This window comes from Haemorhous mexicanus, chromosome 18 (genome assembly GCF_027477595.1).
Source record: "Haemorhous mexicanus isolate bHaeMex1 chromosome 18, bHaeMex1.pri, whole genome shotgun sequence".
Classification (NCBI taxonomy): domain Eukaryota; kingdom Metazoa; phylum Chordata; class Aves; order Passeriformes; family Fringillidae; genus Haemorhous; species Haemorhous mexicanus.
The window spans coordinates 15,880,238-15,896,713 of NC_082358.1; the positions used below are offsets into that span (position 1 = coordinate 15,880,238).

General features: G+C 35.2%; 1 protein-coding gene across 19 annotated transcripts in view; it reads right to left on the reverse strand.

The window, feature by feature from the left end:
- NCOA3 (nuclear receptor coactivator 3) overlaps positions 1-16,476 on the reverse strand; it is a 54,039-nt gene that overhangs the window by 13,225 nt on the left and 24,338 nt on the right. For 9 of the 19 annotated variants that reach the window (XM_059862722.1, XM_059862707.1, XM_059862709.1 and 6 more), the window contains 11 exons: positions 15,534-15,609; positions 10,107-10,214; positions 8,456-8,628; positions 6,880-6,980; positions 5,741-5,915; positions 4,993-5,181; positions 4,681-4,782; positions 3,771-3,911; positions 2,423-2,570; positions 1,158-1,546; positions 39-919 (listed from right to left, as the gene is read on the reverse strand). In XM_059862722.1, coding sequence (XP_059718705.1) covers positions 39-919; positions 1,158-1,546; positions 2,423-2,570; positions 3,771-3,911; positions 4,681-4,782; positions 4,993-5,181; positions 5,741-5,915; positions 6,880-6,980; positions 8,456-8,628; positions 10,107-10,195 — 2,388 coding nt within the window. In that variant the 5' untranslated portion in view covers positions 10,196-10,214; positions 15,534-15,609. Of the gene's footprint in view, positions 1-38; positions 920-1,157; positions 1,547-2,422; positions 2,571-3,770; positions 3,912-4,680; positions 4,783-4,992; positions 5,182-5,740; positions 5,916-6,879; positions 6,981-8,455; positions 8,629-10,106; positions 10,215-15,330; positions 15,610-16,476 lie in introns of all 19 variants that reach the window. The other 10 variants (XM_059862708.1, XM_059862715.1, XM_059862710.1 and 7 more) reach the window with 2 other exon arrangements.

Below are 16,476 nucleotides of genomic sequence, written 5' to 3' on the forward strand. Positions count from 1 at the left end.
TGGTTAGCTCACTGACATAATTTTACATTATACTGTACCTCCTCTGCTGGCTCAATTTTTATTTTCATCTCTTTTTCGTGACTTGAAGTAGGAATTGTAGAACTTGTGCATTGTCCCATTTTATTATCCACACATTCTACTTTAGGCTTCAACTCTTTGGAAGGCGGTTCCTTAATATCATCTTTATCTAGTAGATATCGTAGTAAAGCATTGTTTTCTTTCTTCTTTGGGCTTAGTTGTTCCTGTTTGACAGTGCCTTCGCCACAGGAGGTTGAGTTACTAGCATCGTGATATGTGTCTTTACCAGTAGCTTCAGCTGTGATCTTGGCCACCTCTGCTGGAGAATTACCATTCTGCAACAATTTATGTAAAATCCTGTGCTTCTCTTGGAGGAGCAACCCATGCATGTTTGAGGAGGAAGATACCCCTGCAGATGTTGATGAGGAAACTCCAGAAGGACTGGCAACGCTGGTAGAAGATTCTTTAAAATTTGAGTCTAAAGGCGAGTTTGATGCTGTAGAATGTCCTCTTTCGTCTGAGGAGCACGTAAGTAGCTGAAGGAGTTTTTTATGCCCTTTACTCTCAGATGGTCCTCTCTGACTTTCAGATGCCTCCAGATTTCCCTCTTTACTATCTCTTTCACTAAAGAGATCTCTGCTGTTTGACTGGCAGATGGAACTTTCCACTTGGTTTTGTTCACAATACAAACCAGAAGGGCTTTTGGAGTCCTGGGTACTTGTTTTAATTTGCTGAGTTACGCTAATGTTTGGGGAATTATCCAATTTTGGACCCGGTGAAGAAAGTGTTGATAAAAGGGAATTTCCAACACCCTCACTAATGGCTTGCAGAGCACTAAGAGAACTGCTAGAAAAAGTGCTGTTGCTAGTGTTGCTGGCAGATCCCATTGGCGAGTGCATACCTGTATCATATGACAGAGATCAAACTTATTAGATTACAGTACTGCCTGTATGTACTCTTCCTTTGGATTATGTATGATTGCCACGTTGAGTTAATACACGAAGTCAGGTATACTACATTCAAGTGACACATATAGGGTCATATAGAACAGTTAAAATGGATGAAAGATGGAATTCAGATAAAAGTGAGAAAAAATAGCTTGAAAAAAAAAAAAAGAGCTTATAGCAAAAATAAAATACCTGTAACTGGAGAATACTGATGTGAACTCATTTTTGGACTCCCTCGATTCCTAGGAGATACCATTAGATTCTGTTGGCTGGAAGTTAAGCCAGGACTGCCATGCGGTGGGCTACTTATATTTAACCCAAAACTGTTACTCTGATAAGCAGAGGACTGCATGCCAGTTCCAGAGTTCACTGGCCCCATATTCCCAGGGCTTCCATATCGAGTGCTGGTGAGCTGACCCACTGCATTGGGATCTCCCATCCCATAGTTTCTGTTCTGCATTGGCATGGCTTGACCAGGTGACATGTTCATAAGACCATTAACAGAATTTGTGTTTCCAGTCACAGGTGTTCTGATGTTTTGCCCAACAGAATTAGGATTTGGCCGATATCCATTTTGTTCTCTGTAAATTCAACATCAGCCCCAGAAACCCAAAGAAAACAAATTAAAAACTTATTTGGAATTATGTGGTACAAATACATTATTAATTATTTGCCCAAATATTTTTTTCAAAAAGAGCAGCGAGAATTCAAGCTTCCACAAAAGCAGAACTAAGCCATGACATTCATTTATTCACTACAGAAATGTTAGATTCTTTGAAGGCTTTGAATTATAAGCACATACAGTATCACTGCCCCAAAAGGTTTTATCAATGATCAGATTATTAATCAGATTTATCCATTTTAAGATCCTCCTTCTTTCATTCCCTTCCTGAGTCAGTGCCTGACACCATTCTACTCTGCACATTAACAGTGTGTGATCCTGAACAAGCTCAGTTACTAACTTTTCAGCATCTGGGGGCGCTCTAATGCCAGGAGGAGACAGATTCCCTCCAAAGTGACATTTCAATTATTTTTGCAAAGAACAAGAACAGATCATAGGAAATACTACCTAAGGTACATTTCAGTTATTGATTATGCATCTGAGAGGGTTTTGTCGTCTTTTCAATTGGTCTGCAAAAGCACATGACTGAGCATTTTCAGTGTTTCATCAATGCTACCACAAAAGACTAATATAAACATAGCATAGGCTTTGAGCAGGTATTGAGAAAAAAATTCTCTTTTGACTGTGACTGTCTTTCTGCCACATAGTTAAAATGGGACTCTGTGAGGTTTACACATTTATTTGCATGCTATGCAGCTGTTTCCCAAATTATTCCCCATCTGAGTTTTAATCAGGTAAAATATTTTACTATGCTATTTTTCTCAGGTTGTCTTCAAGGTCAGATGTATTTTTTTAAACTGACACGTAAATCATAAACAGATACTACTAAGTTCACCTTTGAAGAAAGTGGGTAGAGACAAATCCATGGCGGTCATTAGTTACAGGATTTCGAAACAGTTTGCTCTTCGTTTGTGCTGTCACTATTGTACCATCCGCTAAAGAAAATCTATACAATGGGGTTTCAGCATGACCTTGCGTATAAGCTGTAAAGGGAATACACAAATATAGTTAATATTAAAATCTCAAGAATTATCAGTATGAATTATAAGGTATTTTTGGCATAATACCTTTCACTTACTGAAGATCCCCCCCCCCAAAAAAACACAAAAAACTTTAAAAATAAATAAATTAAAAAAGAAATGAATGAATAAATGAATGGATAAATAAATAAATAAGACCTACTCAAAACAAATATAGAGAAAAAGGAAGTATTCCACTATTTCTCCTCTATCAATAGAGGGAAGATAAAAGCAAACAAGATTATTTTGATGCTGCAATATTTTGTGCTCACCAGACACAACTGGCAAAGTTCTGCATTTGTTAACAGACTTCCAAGGCTAGATTATAGAGTCCATGGCTCCTGCTTGGGGAAGAATTTTTAAGTTTGCTTCAATCAAAAAATTGTGGAAATTACTGGTTTTAAATTAAGATTCAAGTCTCTTGTTAATTTAGGATTCATTTGATCAGTCATGTTGAAGAACTTCCAACTCAATGGAAAATCCATTTTCTTGACAGTATGAGTTTCTCTTTATTTAAAATCACCTGTGGTTGAATTACTTTGTAAATCCTTCAAAAAGACTAGAGTTTGGAATAATTGGAAAACATTATCTTTCTTCTAAAGACTGTGGCTGTACTTCACTTATCTATCAAGGTTATCAAATTAGCATTACAAAATATGTGGCACTAGAACGCTCAAAATATTTTGAGCCCTGTGTCTTGAGAATAAGAAAAAAGCATCAACACAACTGTTATCGCTTTCAAAGAGTGGTTATTTAACAAAGGAAAGAGTGAAATAAAATAATATCAAACTAACATTAACCAAAAATAACAATATAATGACAATTAAAGGTGACATATCATCATAGAAATATAAAATTGTCTCTGTTATTGATGTATCCATCTGTGGAAACACAGCTTCCTTGAGGACGCCAGATCATGTATCTGGTATTTTCCATGTTAATTTCCAAAACAAACACAATGAAAAAGACAAACAACTTCCAGCAGAATTCCTCATTCTCAGGAGGTCATCCTTCTTCAGCTTGTAAATGAATCACAGTAATTAACAAAAACCATGAAAAAAAAGGAACACAGGCAGAATCAAGCTTTTTTTTTTTTTTTCCCCAGAAAAAAATGTAGCTCCTAGGAGAAGCAATGTGACCTAAACATTGTAAACTGATTTTTACCTTCATGATAATGGCATTTATTTGACCATGATTGCCCGTCATTGTTGCATAAGAATCTCTGAATACAGCGACGAATTATATCTTCAAAGCCAGGTCTCATGGAAGATCGTAATGAGTTTGTATCAATGTTGACAAGTTTGCCTTAACAGGAAAGAAAATATACAAGTTAAACTCTTTATGACTGTGACAATTCTTTTTGTATAAATATGGTACATTTCCTAAAGCTCCAATATAACCCTTTTAATCACCAAATTCTGATCATGCAGAAATAACATTTATGAATTGTCTGCCATATGAGAATATGATGCTGCTTGTTAAAGCATCACTATTCAAAGGGATTTATGTAACTGAGTAAGAGGAAGTTAATCCCCCACAGGTCAATGTCAGAGCTTTAGAAAACAGTTACTTACATCTCTGGTTATGGGCACCTAAGGGATGCACACAGAGTAAAATTTTAAAAAAATAGCGACCAACTACATCAAACAAACATCATAAAGACAAAGTCCCAGTTAGATTATACAACTCTTTCAATTTAAACATCATAAGCCACTTTAAACATTAGTTCATATATTGTATAAAAATATAAACATTCTAAAGGACTTCCAGTTATGACCTAAAATACATCTTCCATGTAAAGGAAAGCAGAACGACAACCACTTGAAATGCTAGCTAAAACACAAGTAATGCTTTTTACCAACCTACCAAACAGTCACATAGAGAAGAAAATGCTTCCCACAGGTTTTATTGCACCTCACTACCAAAATGGTATATTTAAAAAAGTAGTTGGGAATTCTCAGTATGAATTCTGTTAGTCACTCCATATACACCATACACACTCCATTTATTTAAAACAAGAGCACATGGACAAAGAAGACTCCTTCATACCTTCCTCCCGGGTATAACTTCCTACCTGAAAGATCATGTCTTGTAATAAAGCTCTCTGGATTTGCTGGAAACACCCTTTCTGCAGTTGTGATACGACGCGCCACACAAATCATGCAGGACTGCAAATCTGTATTTAAAAAAGAATGTTTCTTCTTTCATCATCCCATGTTTTACTGTGTTGAGGAATCTAATGAAATAGCTGAAGCATCTTTTGTTGTTACGATGGAAGTACAGAGAGTAAGGATTAAAGCTGCTGCTTTCTTGATAATGGTTTGCTAAACACCAAAGAGCTTTTCACAGAAATTTCTATGTATGACAATTCCACAAAAATTCCTACCTTCCCCCTCTTCCATCATAGCTCTTGGCTGCGATAAAGCAAAGCACTGCATAGTTTCATATCTTTGACGTATATCCTGGTAGGCACCTACATCTTCAAAGAGGTCATGAGAGCTTTTCACCATCATCCGGCAATTGAATGTATGGCTCTTCTGCCTAGGTGCTTCATTACTCCAAGAAACTCCATTAACTTAAAAGAACACAGTAAGAATTCATATAGATTTTCAGATACAATCAACACAAAACTGATTCTTCTTAATCTAGATACTGTGTTCCTAGATTACAGATAATAAAAAATATTTTAAGATGCCTTCTCAATATACCATCAATATAGCTTGGTATAAAAATAGGAATATTGAGAACCAAGGGAAAAAACACTCTTTCTTTTGCACGACACTTTCAGTCACTTGAAGGAGTGCTGGGAAGTCATTGACATATTTTAAAAACAAGCAGTTCCTTTAGCCAGCCTTTGTGGTATTAGGGAAGGTGTTCCTTTAGTGTCTCTCTTTTAAAGTTATAGGTAAACAAAATGCAAAGGCTAAAGTAAAGTGTGAATTTCCGGCACATTTATTTCTGATGGCATGCTATTGTAAAAACACAGTAATATTTGTCGAGATTAAGATATTCTTGTAGTAAAATATCCTTTATATAAGTAATACGTTTGGAAAGGTTATCCTTTATGAGGCATTTTTGTCTTCTTTGATTGTTTTCAAATAGTCTAGTAAGTGTAGTAGATAAACTTTTACTACCTGAAGATTTAGGTAAGTTTTTAAGAAAGTCCTTCCGGTCCTCTTCATGCAAGATACCATACACACTTGTATTAACCAAATCTTCTTGTTTATACTGCAGATACTGTGTGACATTTTCTGATACAAATACTATGTTCCCATCTCGATTTACAACAAAAAGGAAGCCATCCAATGCCTAAATATTAACATGACAACATATCATGTAAGACATATCAACTAATTCTCAACATAATTTAATTTAAAAAATGTGTGGGTGATAAATGTCAATTTATAATATATTCACTTATTTTTAAGGATAGAGATGAAGTTTTAAATTCTTCTTTGAGGAAAAGTGTGTCTGGTAGGGAATTAATTAAATAATAGTAATTAATATGTCCATGTGATATTCCATTCAGCTTTCACATTGATAACCAGCCTTCAAGTTTCATTCTTGATTCATATGAACACTAGATCACGAATTTGTACTGTTAATTCAATAGTTAGCAAATTGAAACAAGAAGTTCAGTAGAAACAAGCAGCGAGTCATGAACATGAAGACATTTCTACTATCAAGTGATGAGATAGGAGGATCTAGCCAAATACTGTATGTTTTTAACTGAAAAAGAAATTCAGTATCCATGTTAAAAAACTAAGCTTCAAAAATGCTTTCATGAACTTGTATATATCAGATTGGTTTTCTAGGCACAAAGAAAGGCTATCTGCTATGTACCTTTGTTTACTATTAATCTTGGGTTTTTTTACTTGAAGGCAACATTAATATAAATGCTTCATAATTTAGTAACACAAATGCAGACACACACATAACAAACCTCTCCTTGCAAAAACTCCTCCATTTAATGTCTATCCCCTACAAGAAATAAAGTATTCCTTGTACAAATAAGCATTGCTTCAGTAGTAATTTGCTAATGAAGCATAGGAATATTAGAAAAAGTCAAAGGCTATTCTATTTCCTTCTACAGAGAATTTCAGCAAAATTAAGAAAACACGATAGATTTTATTCTTGAACCTTTCAAACATACTTCTGCATGGTGCTTGCATACTATTTTATTACTACAGGATTGCATACTTTATTGCAATGTTTTCCCCTGCCATAATTGTTTGGTTCCATAGGGGTTTACTAGGGCCTAATTTGTACTTGCCTGTAATAAAAGAGGTCCCAATGAATCCTTGTCAATAACTCCTTGACCCGTGGATGATACATCAGCTTTCTGAACATCATCATCATTAGAAACTGCTTTTCCTGAAAGCCAAAAGATACATTTTCGCAAAGCAACTTTTCATGTGATAGCCACATTTTAATATTTTGAGTCAGATCCTAGGGAGAATGTGAAATAAAGGCAAAAAGAAGCACAAATGAGAGAGGAGGGCTCACATACCCTCTCACATACCATGAGATATTTTCTGGTCGCTAAGACCAGAAAATATCTCATGGCCACATAATGCCAAAGTCTTTGCTCACATAAATTGACTTGGCAGTTGAAGCTGACATGATGAACTTGCTTTGTGAACATTTCTTGTTGTTTTTCACTACTGATGAATACCTGCTGAGTCTTTCAACAGACATTAAAAACATTCACATATCTCTATCTTATGTTTTTATTTTGATCATCTCATTATCATTGGTCACAGTCTTCAGATGCCATCACCACTGTTCTACAAAAAGGCTTTGATTCATGTTAACAGCTGTGTGCCTGTATGTGTATATACGTGTGTGTGTGTACATGCGTATAATAAAGTTATATTTAATAATCAAAATATCCTAAGTTAATTTATCGCAGGGGAAGGTGGAATGGGAATCCATGCCATGCAGCAGAATTACAGAAAAAACACTGTGAGCTTTATTTTGTGGTACTTGCTGGCTGGTTAAGCAGACCACAAGAGGAGTACAAGATCTCTACTCTATAATGAAATGTTAGAATACACTCAATGACACTACAAAAAACCTTAAAAACAGAGGATGATTTTGGAAAATTTTTTTAGCATAAGATGTGGCAATTTACCGCAAGAGATAAGATACACACAGCACATTCAGTTTTTCTAATACTGCTTGGGAGGCTAGTCATTGGGAGGTAGAGATGGGGGTGGAGTGGTGCTTAAAAAAATAAATTATATATACTCCTCACTTCATATTTCAAAACACGGGTTTTGCATACACCTGTCGATTAAAAAAAAAAAATTATATCACTTGGGTTTACCCTAGCTGACAGAATTTACCCAGATATGATGCATTGCTTCTTTCTCCTTTGTTGAGTTGACTATATTCTGACTACATTCAATCACACTAAAAAAGCAATTAAAAAAAAATCCATAAAAATCACTATTTCTGATTGGAGGCTTGCCCATAAGAAAAGGATAGGTTTTCTTGAAGTGAAAGGCAATGGCATGTATTCTTCATACCAGTGAGTATTTGGTCTAGAGTACAAGCAGATGGTAGAGTACCATCTCCTCTTTTTTTAACTTGTCTGTGGTACGAAACTGGTAAGAAAGGCCATACGAGGTTTTAAAATCCTGATTCCAAATAAAAAGTGATGATAAATACTTGTTTACTTTTAAATAGAAAATTACTTAAGGCTCATTTAAGGTTTGAATCAAGTCAAAGACCTGCTCAGTTACATGCTATTGCGAAAAACACTAAATTTCCCAAGCAACTATTGCTGCAAAAAAAGAATCACAATGTAATTAAACTATTAATTTTTACTTAGCAGGGAACTGTACCTTGTTCTTTTATTTGTCGAATCTGTCTCACAGTTTCTTTTAAGATAGCACATTTGTCTGGTTTGACATTGAAATTGTCAATGTCACTCAGATTAGCAGATATCAGCTCAGCCAGTTCTTCAATGTATTTGCTTTCCTGCTCACGTCGACGCTTCTCGCCACTGCAGACCAGACTAGGAATCAAAAACATTATTTTGTACAGTAATATACCATCCTATACAAAACCTGTGCTCACTCTGTGGACAATAATGTACTTGACTTAACACCCACCCATTAAACCTAGGCAGTAGTTATTCTTCCAGCAAACATGAATCTGAAGGGTAAATGTGTGTGTTTTGTTACACTGCTGTTTGGTTTGGGGTTTGTGTTTGGTTTGCATATTTTTTAAGAATTTTAAGTACAAATTGATATCATGAGAACAGAAGAAACCTATTAATAAAAAAAACCTCCTGTTTTTACTCTTTTACTCTACTGTCAGATTTAATGAAAAGAGCAGCTGCTTTTGTTATAAAATTATAGCACTCATATAGAAAGTATATTTTAATCTTAGAAATTGCTTTACAGTCGCTTAAAATTTACTAGACAAACAAAACTAAATTTTAGTGTTCTATTAACTCTCTTCAGTTTGATTGTAAAGAGATTATTACAGAAGGTGATACCTCATAAAGTTCTAGGCATCAGGACCTAAATGTCATCCCAACATGCAAGAAAAGCAGAATCCCAGACAATCTAATGTTGCTGGATAAAATGTCTCTCTCAAATTCTTTTTCCTACCCAGGTTAATGTGCTGAGTAAAGTGACTGTCTACAGCCTAAACCAACAGCGAGAAATGTCATACACAATACGGTAAGAATAGAAAAAGATGGACTCGGGGCAGGGGTAAGAATGGACACATCAAGGTAATTGAAAGAGAATAATCATTCTTTGGGAAGAAACCAAGTAAAGGAGTTAGGAAAGTATGCACGGATCAACACTGAAGAAAACAAACACATGACAAAGCAGGAGTTTGAAAGATAAAGAAAACGAATGAAGGGTGACAATCTGAAAAACTCCTGCATGAGAGATACTGTAGAAAGGGAAAGAGAAAATGGAATGGAGGACACTCATAAAAAGACACTGGGAAACAGTGGAAGCATTTAAGGTTCTCATAATACATGATCTCTTATAATGATGAAGGCAATTGGCATGAGGCACTGGGGATGTATATATAAAAGGGACAACTATTAGTACACACAATGCCTGACAACAAATTTAAAGCAAGTTAATGCTCTATGGGAAGAAGAAACATGAAAGGAAAAAAAAATCTTAACGTGGTGGAGAGCAATGAAGCTCGTGGGGAACAGAAAACTGAGTCCCTCAGACAACAGTATCTGAGAGAGTTGGGTGAGGGGCAGGAAGATAGCATAGATTGACAAAATTTAAGATGAACTTAAATGAAACAGAAGTACGAACAAATCAGCAGAAAGCTCAACCTCTTGCAGTATTCTTTGATAAATGTAACCGCCTGAAAGGAGGCCTGTCAAATCAATTACCAGATATAAGATGATGCCTTTAAAATTCCTTAGTTAGAACTTTCTCTAAATTGCGATGCAAATTTGAAAAGTATTTTTAAAAACTTATTAAATACCAGTTAAGTTCAATATAAACATACCTTGCACCTGGTGTATCACAGGGCAATGGCTTGCGCTTCCTTGACTCATTAGTCAAACTATCTAAGGAGTTTTCTCCTAATCCACTCATCTTGACCTTGCATCAGCAGCTAAAAGCAATGACATAATAATTATGAATAAAATGCTCCAAATTCTAATTCAAAATGCAGAGAACTTATCCAGATAAGTAATTTATTTTTATCAGATTTACAAGTGAGTTTTCTTAATGCAAATCCATAAACATTTTGCTACTAAAAAATAATGTTTGTTTACCTTTCTTTTAAATCTACTCTTTATTTAGCCAAAACACAGTTTATTAAAGCTTTCTATCACTCTAAGCAAAAGTAAAGGTTAAAAATTCATTTAATTTTTTTCAGAGATATTTAAAATTTGCACCATAAAACTGGGACCACAGTATAGCTTCAATTTGTCTAAAAAAAAAAATTCTCAGTATTTAATCATATATTTAGATAACCTGAAAAGAAAGCAATAAATTAATGTTATATCAAAACACAGCTGCAGAAACAAATAATTTTCATCCTTAGGAGTATATGAGGGGGCTTCATACTCATCAGGAGTTTCACACTCATCTCTACATAAATCCAATAGATTACTATTACCATCTTTACCGGTTACTATAGTTTTCACATCTCTTGCTAAATCTTCTAAAATCCATGCAGTTTTCTAAAACTATGAGGCCAAGGCAAGTAAAGACTTCAACTGTCTTTCATTTCTATTGCTTCTGCAGCAAAGACTGGGCCATAACCCAATAAAATATCAGGTGATTTTGTCGAAGTCTAGTTACATTAAACAAACATGGCAGATTATATATATATATATGACACTCATCTCCCCTCAGTCCCAAGAGAAAAAAGGAGCAGAGACACAGATGAGAGAAGAAAGCCATGTGAGGTCCTGCTATGCTAGGATCAACAACATGCTGAGGGAGGAAAAAAATTTAATGGATCTATGCTATGTATCTAGTTGGAGTATTTTAGAACATAACTAGAACTATAAAAAGATGTAAAAAATTGGTTTTGGTCTTCTAACTACAACGAGACAAAACAGATCTAGGCAGTTAGAAATTAAGCACTATTTTATCCTTTTTACAGAAATTTCCAAATTAAGTGTAAATTTCACTTACTGCATTCTAGTTCAGACTTCAGTTCTTTACCCTGCACAGCAGTGGCAATAAATGCTGCTAAATATTTAGTTAATAGAGTTAGACTTGTCAGTTAGAGAGAACCTTTTTGCATAACATAACCCAAGCATTAAGAACTCTTTCAAAGAAAAAGTTCTTTGTCTCCACAAGCAAAAACTACCATTATGACAATTGTTAAAAGAAACTGTTCTAGGATGACCAAATTCCTAGGAGTCAGTGATAACACACCACAAGGACAAGAAACTGATAGCACTAAATGAAGTTTATGTTAAGGTATCAGAGGCTGGTGGCCAACTGGCTCAGGAAGCTCTGCAGAACAGAATATGAGCACCCTGTTGAACAAGAAGTTAGTTAAACACAAGTCAGCAGTGTACACTTGCAGCAAAGACAACCAACCCCTCAAAGGGTACCCAATCAACTAACTGCTTCCAGGACAGCAGTACAAAATTCTGAAAGCTAGACAGGACAAAGGACTGGATTACTCTAGCGCATGTAAAAAGCCCAGAAATAAAATGGCATCTCTTTAAAGTAAAAATTCTCTTTGCAGCTAATAAAATGTTACAATGCTTAACATAAAATTCTATCATAACCAATCTTCATGCCAATCCATATATATTACAAAAGGAAGGATAACATGTTTTTTAAATGACAACAGAATTAAACCCAACAATCAAATATAATCTTCCATTTGAAATAAACAATTACAAAAGATGCCTACCTCTGTACTATGGGCATGAACTGTACAGATAGGAACTTGGTCTTACACATAAATATTTGCTAAAGAAACAGGATGAATAAGACAAACCCAACAGAGAGATGGAAGAACAAGTCTGAAGACCTTTATCCATTTATGTATTCCTCCCGGGCAAAAAAAAAAACCCCAATATATCCGTAGTGGCCTGCTTTACATAAAGTTCAAGAAAAATACACTGTTAGGCCACTAGATGCCAGTACAGAACTGGACAACTGCAGGGATCGTATTTCCTTCAATTAGCGTCATTTAGCTGAATGAAAATCTACTCATCTGAACAAGTAAGCAGTTGGAAAAAAGAGATTATAAAAACAGCTTATGATCATGCAAAAAGCAGTTCATTATCTGATACTCAGCATTACATATTACTCAAGGTCCTATGTCTACAGACCTCACAGCTGAGGCTGCATCTTCAGGCATGCTGTAGGTGACACCTGCACACACTTCCAGGATTGCTGCTTCCCTCCCTCCCTCCCTAACTACATTTACAGGCTGAGTACAGTCAGAGCTGAAGGTTTAAGAGCTAATGTGGAAAGAGAAAGGAAGAGCTTAAAATGTAAGTCTTAAGGCTAACTCAGAAAAGATGTGGACAAAACAAGTATGTCTGAACCCAAGAGTAAATTCTGTTTAAGAGAAGGAAGCATTTGAAACACATTAAGCAGTTAAAAATTTGAGCTAGGATAGACATTTCACTATATCATAATTTTGAAGGTTACATGGTTGTTTTAAATGATTTAAAATAGAAATGCAATTTCTGGTTTAACATCTACTTGTACTGAGAGATAACTCACAATGTAATTAAATAGAAAAACAAAAATTACAACAATTTGTCTCAGAAACATGATAAATATACAAGCTTGGACAAGGAAGGAAAAATCAGTAATTTGCATAGACTGTTTCCCTACTCTTACAGCCAAGTAGCTGTTGATAGTTTATTCAGGCCTGAAGCTGCAGAGTTGCTGCACACGCATTTTCCTTTCACTAAGAAGATCATTACAAGCTGCACAGGCGGGTCATGCCTAGAACAACTCTGTAACCGTTTAGCTAAGGAAATTACAGAAGCTGCTTCCCAATACAGACGGATTTACAGTACAAATTCTAAAAAGTCAAACTAATTTCTTAGCTACAGGAAGTATTTGCAAAAGAAGCAATTTCTTTCATTATTAACTCCTCAGTGAGTTAATGAAAGAAATCACCAGTTTTGAAAGTACCAGATGTTACATTTCTTTATTGAAGTTGAACTTGCAATTTCTAGTGGGCTAAAAAGTTTTTCCAAAAGGAAGGCTATTTTGGAGGTTTCGAGAGTTTTCCTGAAGCTAATTATTTCAAAACACAGCTCTGAAACACAGGTTTCAAAAGTTGAAACGTTTATGTATTTTTCCTACTAAAAGCAAAAAAATTAACACACAAGCATCTTTGTAAATTTACTCTCTGAGCTAATCGGCAGCAACTATTTCTGGCTTATGAACCACTAAAGCTGGCTAGAAAGATTTCTCTGCTAGTCATACCACACAATACTATCTACCTAAATGAAGCATTTTTTAAAGAAAAGAATTAGAGTGAAATTCTTTCTTATTTGCATGATTAAAATAAATCTAAAAGCTAGCTTAATGTGACTGAATAGCTGAGTTACTACATAAAACTGGGCAAATGCAAGAAATTCTGTTAAATTTTAGATCAGTATAAATTACCAAAAACAAAGTCTTCAAAGCAAGGCACTGTTTAATTCCATTGATTGTAGCAATAATGAACCACTCTATCATGATGTTCCTAATCCCACCAGTGGAGTGGAACCGTAGGCAGCAATATTTGGAGCAAAAGTTCCAAACTTTCATGATTATTGGCAACATCTTCGCATGTATAATCTTAAATTTGCCTACCTTCTTCTCAATTCAAGAAAACAGAAAATAACAAAGACATTCTTGCTCAGCAGTAGCTCTGGTGAAAAAACCACCAGTCCTTATTATTAAGTTGCTCATGCCTACACCCTTTGCAATGCACCATACACTTTTAACGTCTATTCACTTCTCAGTGAAAAGCATAACTGGGTTGTTAAAAAGGTACTGGGGTTTTGCACATGGCAGATAAAATAGTTCCAGTAATTACTAATCCATCTATTGCAACAGCATATGTATGGCCTTCCAAACAAAACCATAGATTTTTTAAGAAACCATGAATGTTTATGAGTAGCAGCGTCCAACCTGCCGCGGCTTCAGTATTTTGACAGGGTAAAATCCATTGTCTTCTAAAATTCCACCCTGGAATAACAAGAAAATGATGCACATGCCAACAATACAGTATGTTTGCAATGGGGAAAGTTTCTTAGGCCATTTCCTACAGTGCATTCACGCCAAAATGACATTGTAATTACTAAGCACAGTAAGCTTAGTAAAAGTGAAAGTTTTCAGTTTGATACAACAATTTCTTCCCTCATCTTACTCAACTCACCCCCACAGAATTCAGAAAGCCACTAACTTAATATCCCTTAGATTGCTTTCTGCTACCTTGTCTTTCAATGCACTCATTTCCTTGTCCAGCTCAAGCATGATTCCCTTGTGCCACTGCTCTCAGTAGCTGGTAGATGAAAGACCTATCCAGCAAACAGGACGTGGCAAGTGAGAAGGTTTTGTCCTAGCAGGGGGCCCAAAAATACCAACAATTACATGCTTCAGATTTAGTTTTTCTATCTGTTTCACTGAAACTTGACTACCCTCCAAAATGCACAACTATACAATACTAATTTAAAACATCTCCAAAATATTTTCCTACATAATGTTTTTTTGCATGAAAACATTTTAAATACTTCATTGGTCCTACAAAACCACCAATTTTTTCCTATATTAAGTATATGTACTTATGGTATTTTACATCCTTGGAAGCTCTTCGGTCTAAGCTGATTTCTTGTTTGAGAAATTGACTAAGCAGAACTTAGCATTACTCAAAATAAGCCAGTTACAAGGAATTAAACCACACAAGTTCATTTCAATGAATCATGAGCATGCCCTGGAATTTTATATAATGTTAGAATATTTAATAGAATCCTCCCTCCTAAAACACAAGATATAAGTCACACATTTTTGCAAGATGCAGATTGCAACATTGAAATTTTAACAAATAAAACTACAGGATATTCCATTCTGCGACTCTGTATACTTTGTGCAAATTTGTTATTTCAACATTGTATCTCCCTCAAATACACACAAAAAAAAAGTATCAAAAGTATTGAAATTTCTGATTCAAAATATTATTGATATTATGCAGAGATTCTTTTGCTCTAAGACTGACCACAGAAACAACTGATGTTTCCACTTACATAGACAGGAATCCACAAGAATATAAGCAGCAATTTCACTTTCTGGCAGTGGTGCAGTAAGGTTTTTGGTTTGAGTTGGGTTTTTTTCTTCTTTCTTCCCTCCCATTCTTTTCTTTTTTTTAAGTACATGCTTCTCATATACTAAACTGTAGCTTTAAAAATGTTCAGGTATATATAGTCCAAATATGAGATCAGTCACTTACTAGTCCTTAGCAAACATTCAAGCACTGCATATTTTTCAGAGGACCTTCAGAATCAGAATTCATTTTAGGTCACATCCTGGAAAACAAAAATAATATATAATATGTAACTTCAAGTAACTGTCATCTCTGCTATACATTGAACAGTAGACCATTCAGCTCTTGTCCCTATGCTAAACCCACATGCTCCTCTTCTAAATACAGAGGCATTAGCCAACAGCTTAACATCTTAAATTTTAAAAATATTTTATTTTAACACTGTGGTCTGTTCCGCTTCACATGAATTAGTTTATGTTATTAGGGTGCTTATATCAAAGCACAGCCACGCACTAAGCGCTTGGCATTTGGGGCTGTGCAGTCAGCTTCCCCATCGGATCTCACATTAGTAAAACTTTCAACACGTGAGCATACAATTTCCTGTCTAAAGCCTGCTCAACCAAAAGCCAAGAGTGCTCAAACGAAAACATTAATCATCATGTTTTGATCTCAATGTTCTCAACATACTGACCTTTGACTAATTTACCCTCTCTCAGGATGAGCTACAAAGATAACTAGTTCACACCATGAAGAACTTTAGCATCCAACACAGCCTGGCTACCAAATCAAAGTTTACATATGGTAGGTTTTTTGATCAAATTTGTAAAAGACACAAAGAAAGATCATTACATTACAGTCCAGATGAGATGGCCAAGCGACAAGTTACCTGCGGCACAGACAACAGCAATATGACAGACACCTAAAGACCGAACACACTACACTGTGTTCGCGTTAAAAATATACCTATATATAATGTGCCAGATATGGTGAACACAATAGTTACTTTTTAAAATAAGACATAAAAAGGGTAGCACTTGCAATCTTCCTTAAATGTTTCAGAGATAATTACTGTGCCTTTTAAAAAAAGAATCCAAATACAATACACTTTAAATTAGAGTGCATAAGAACA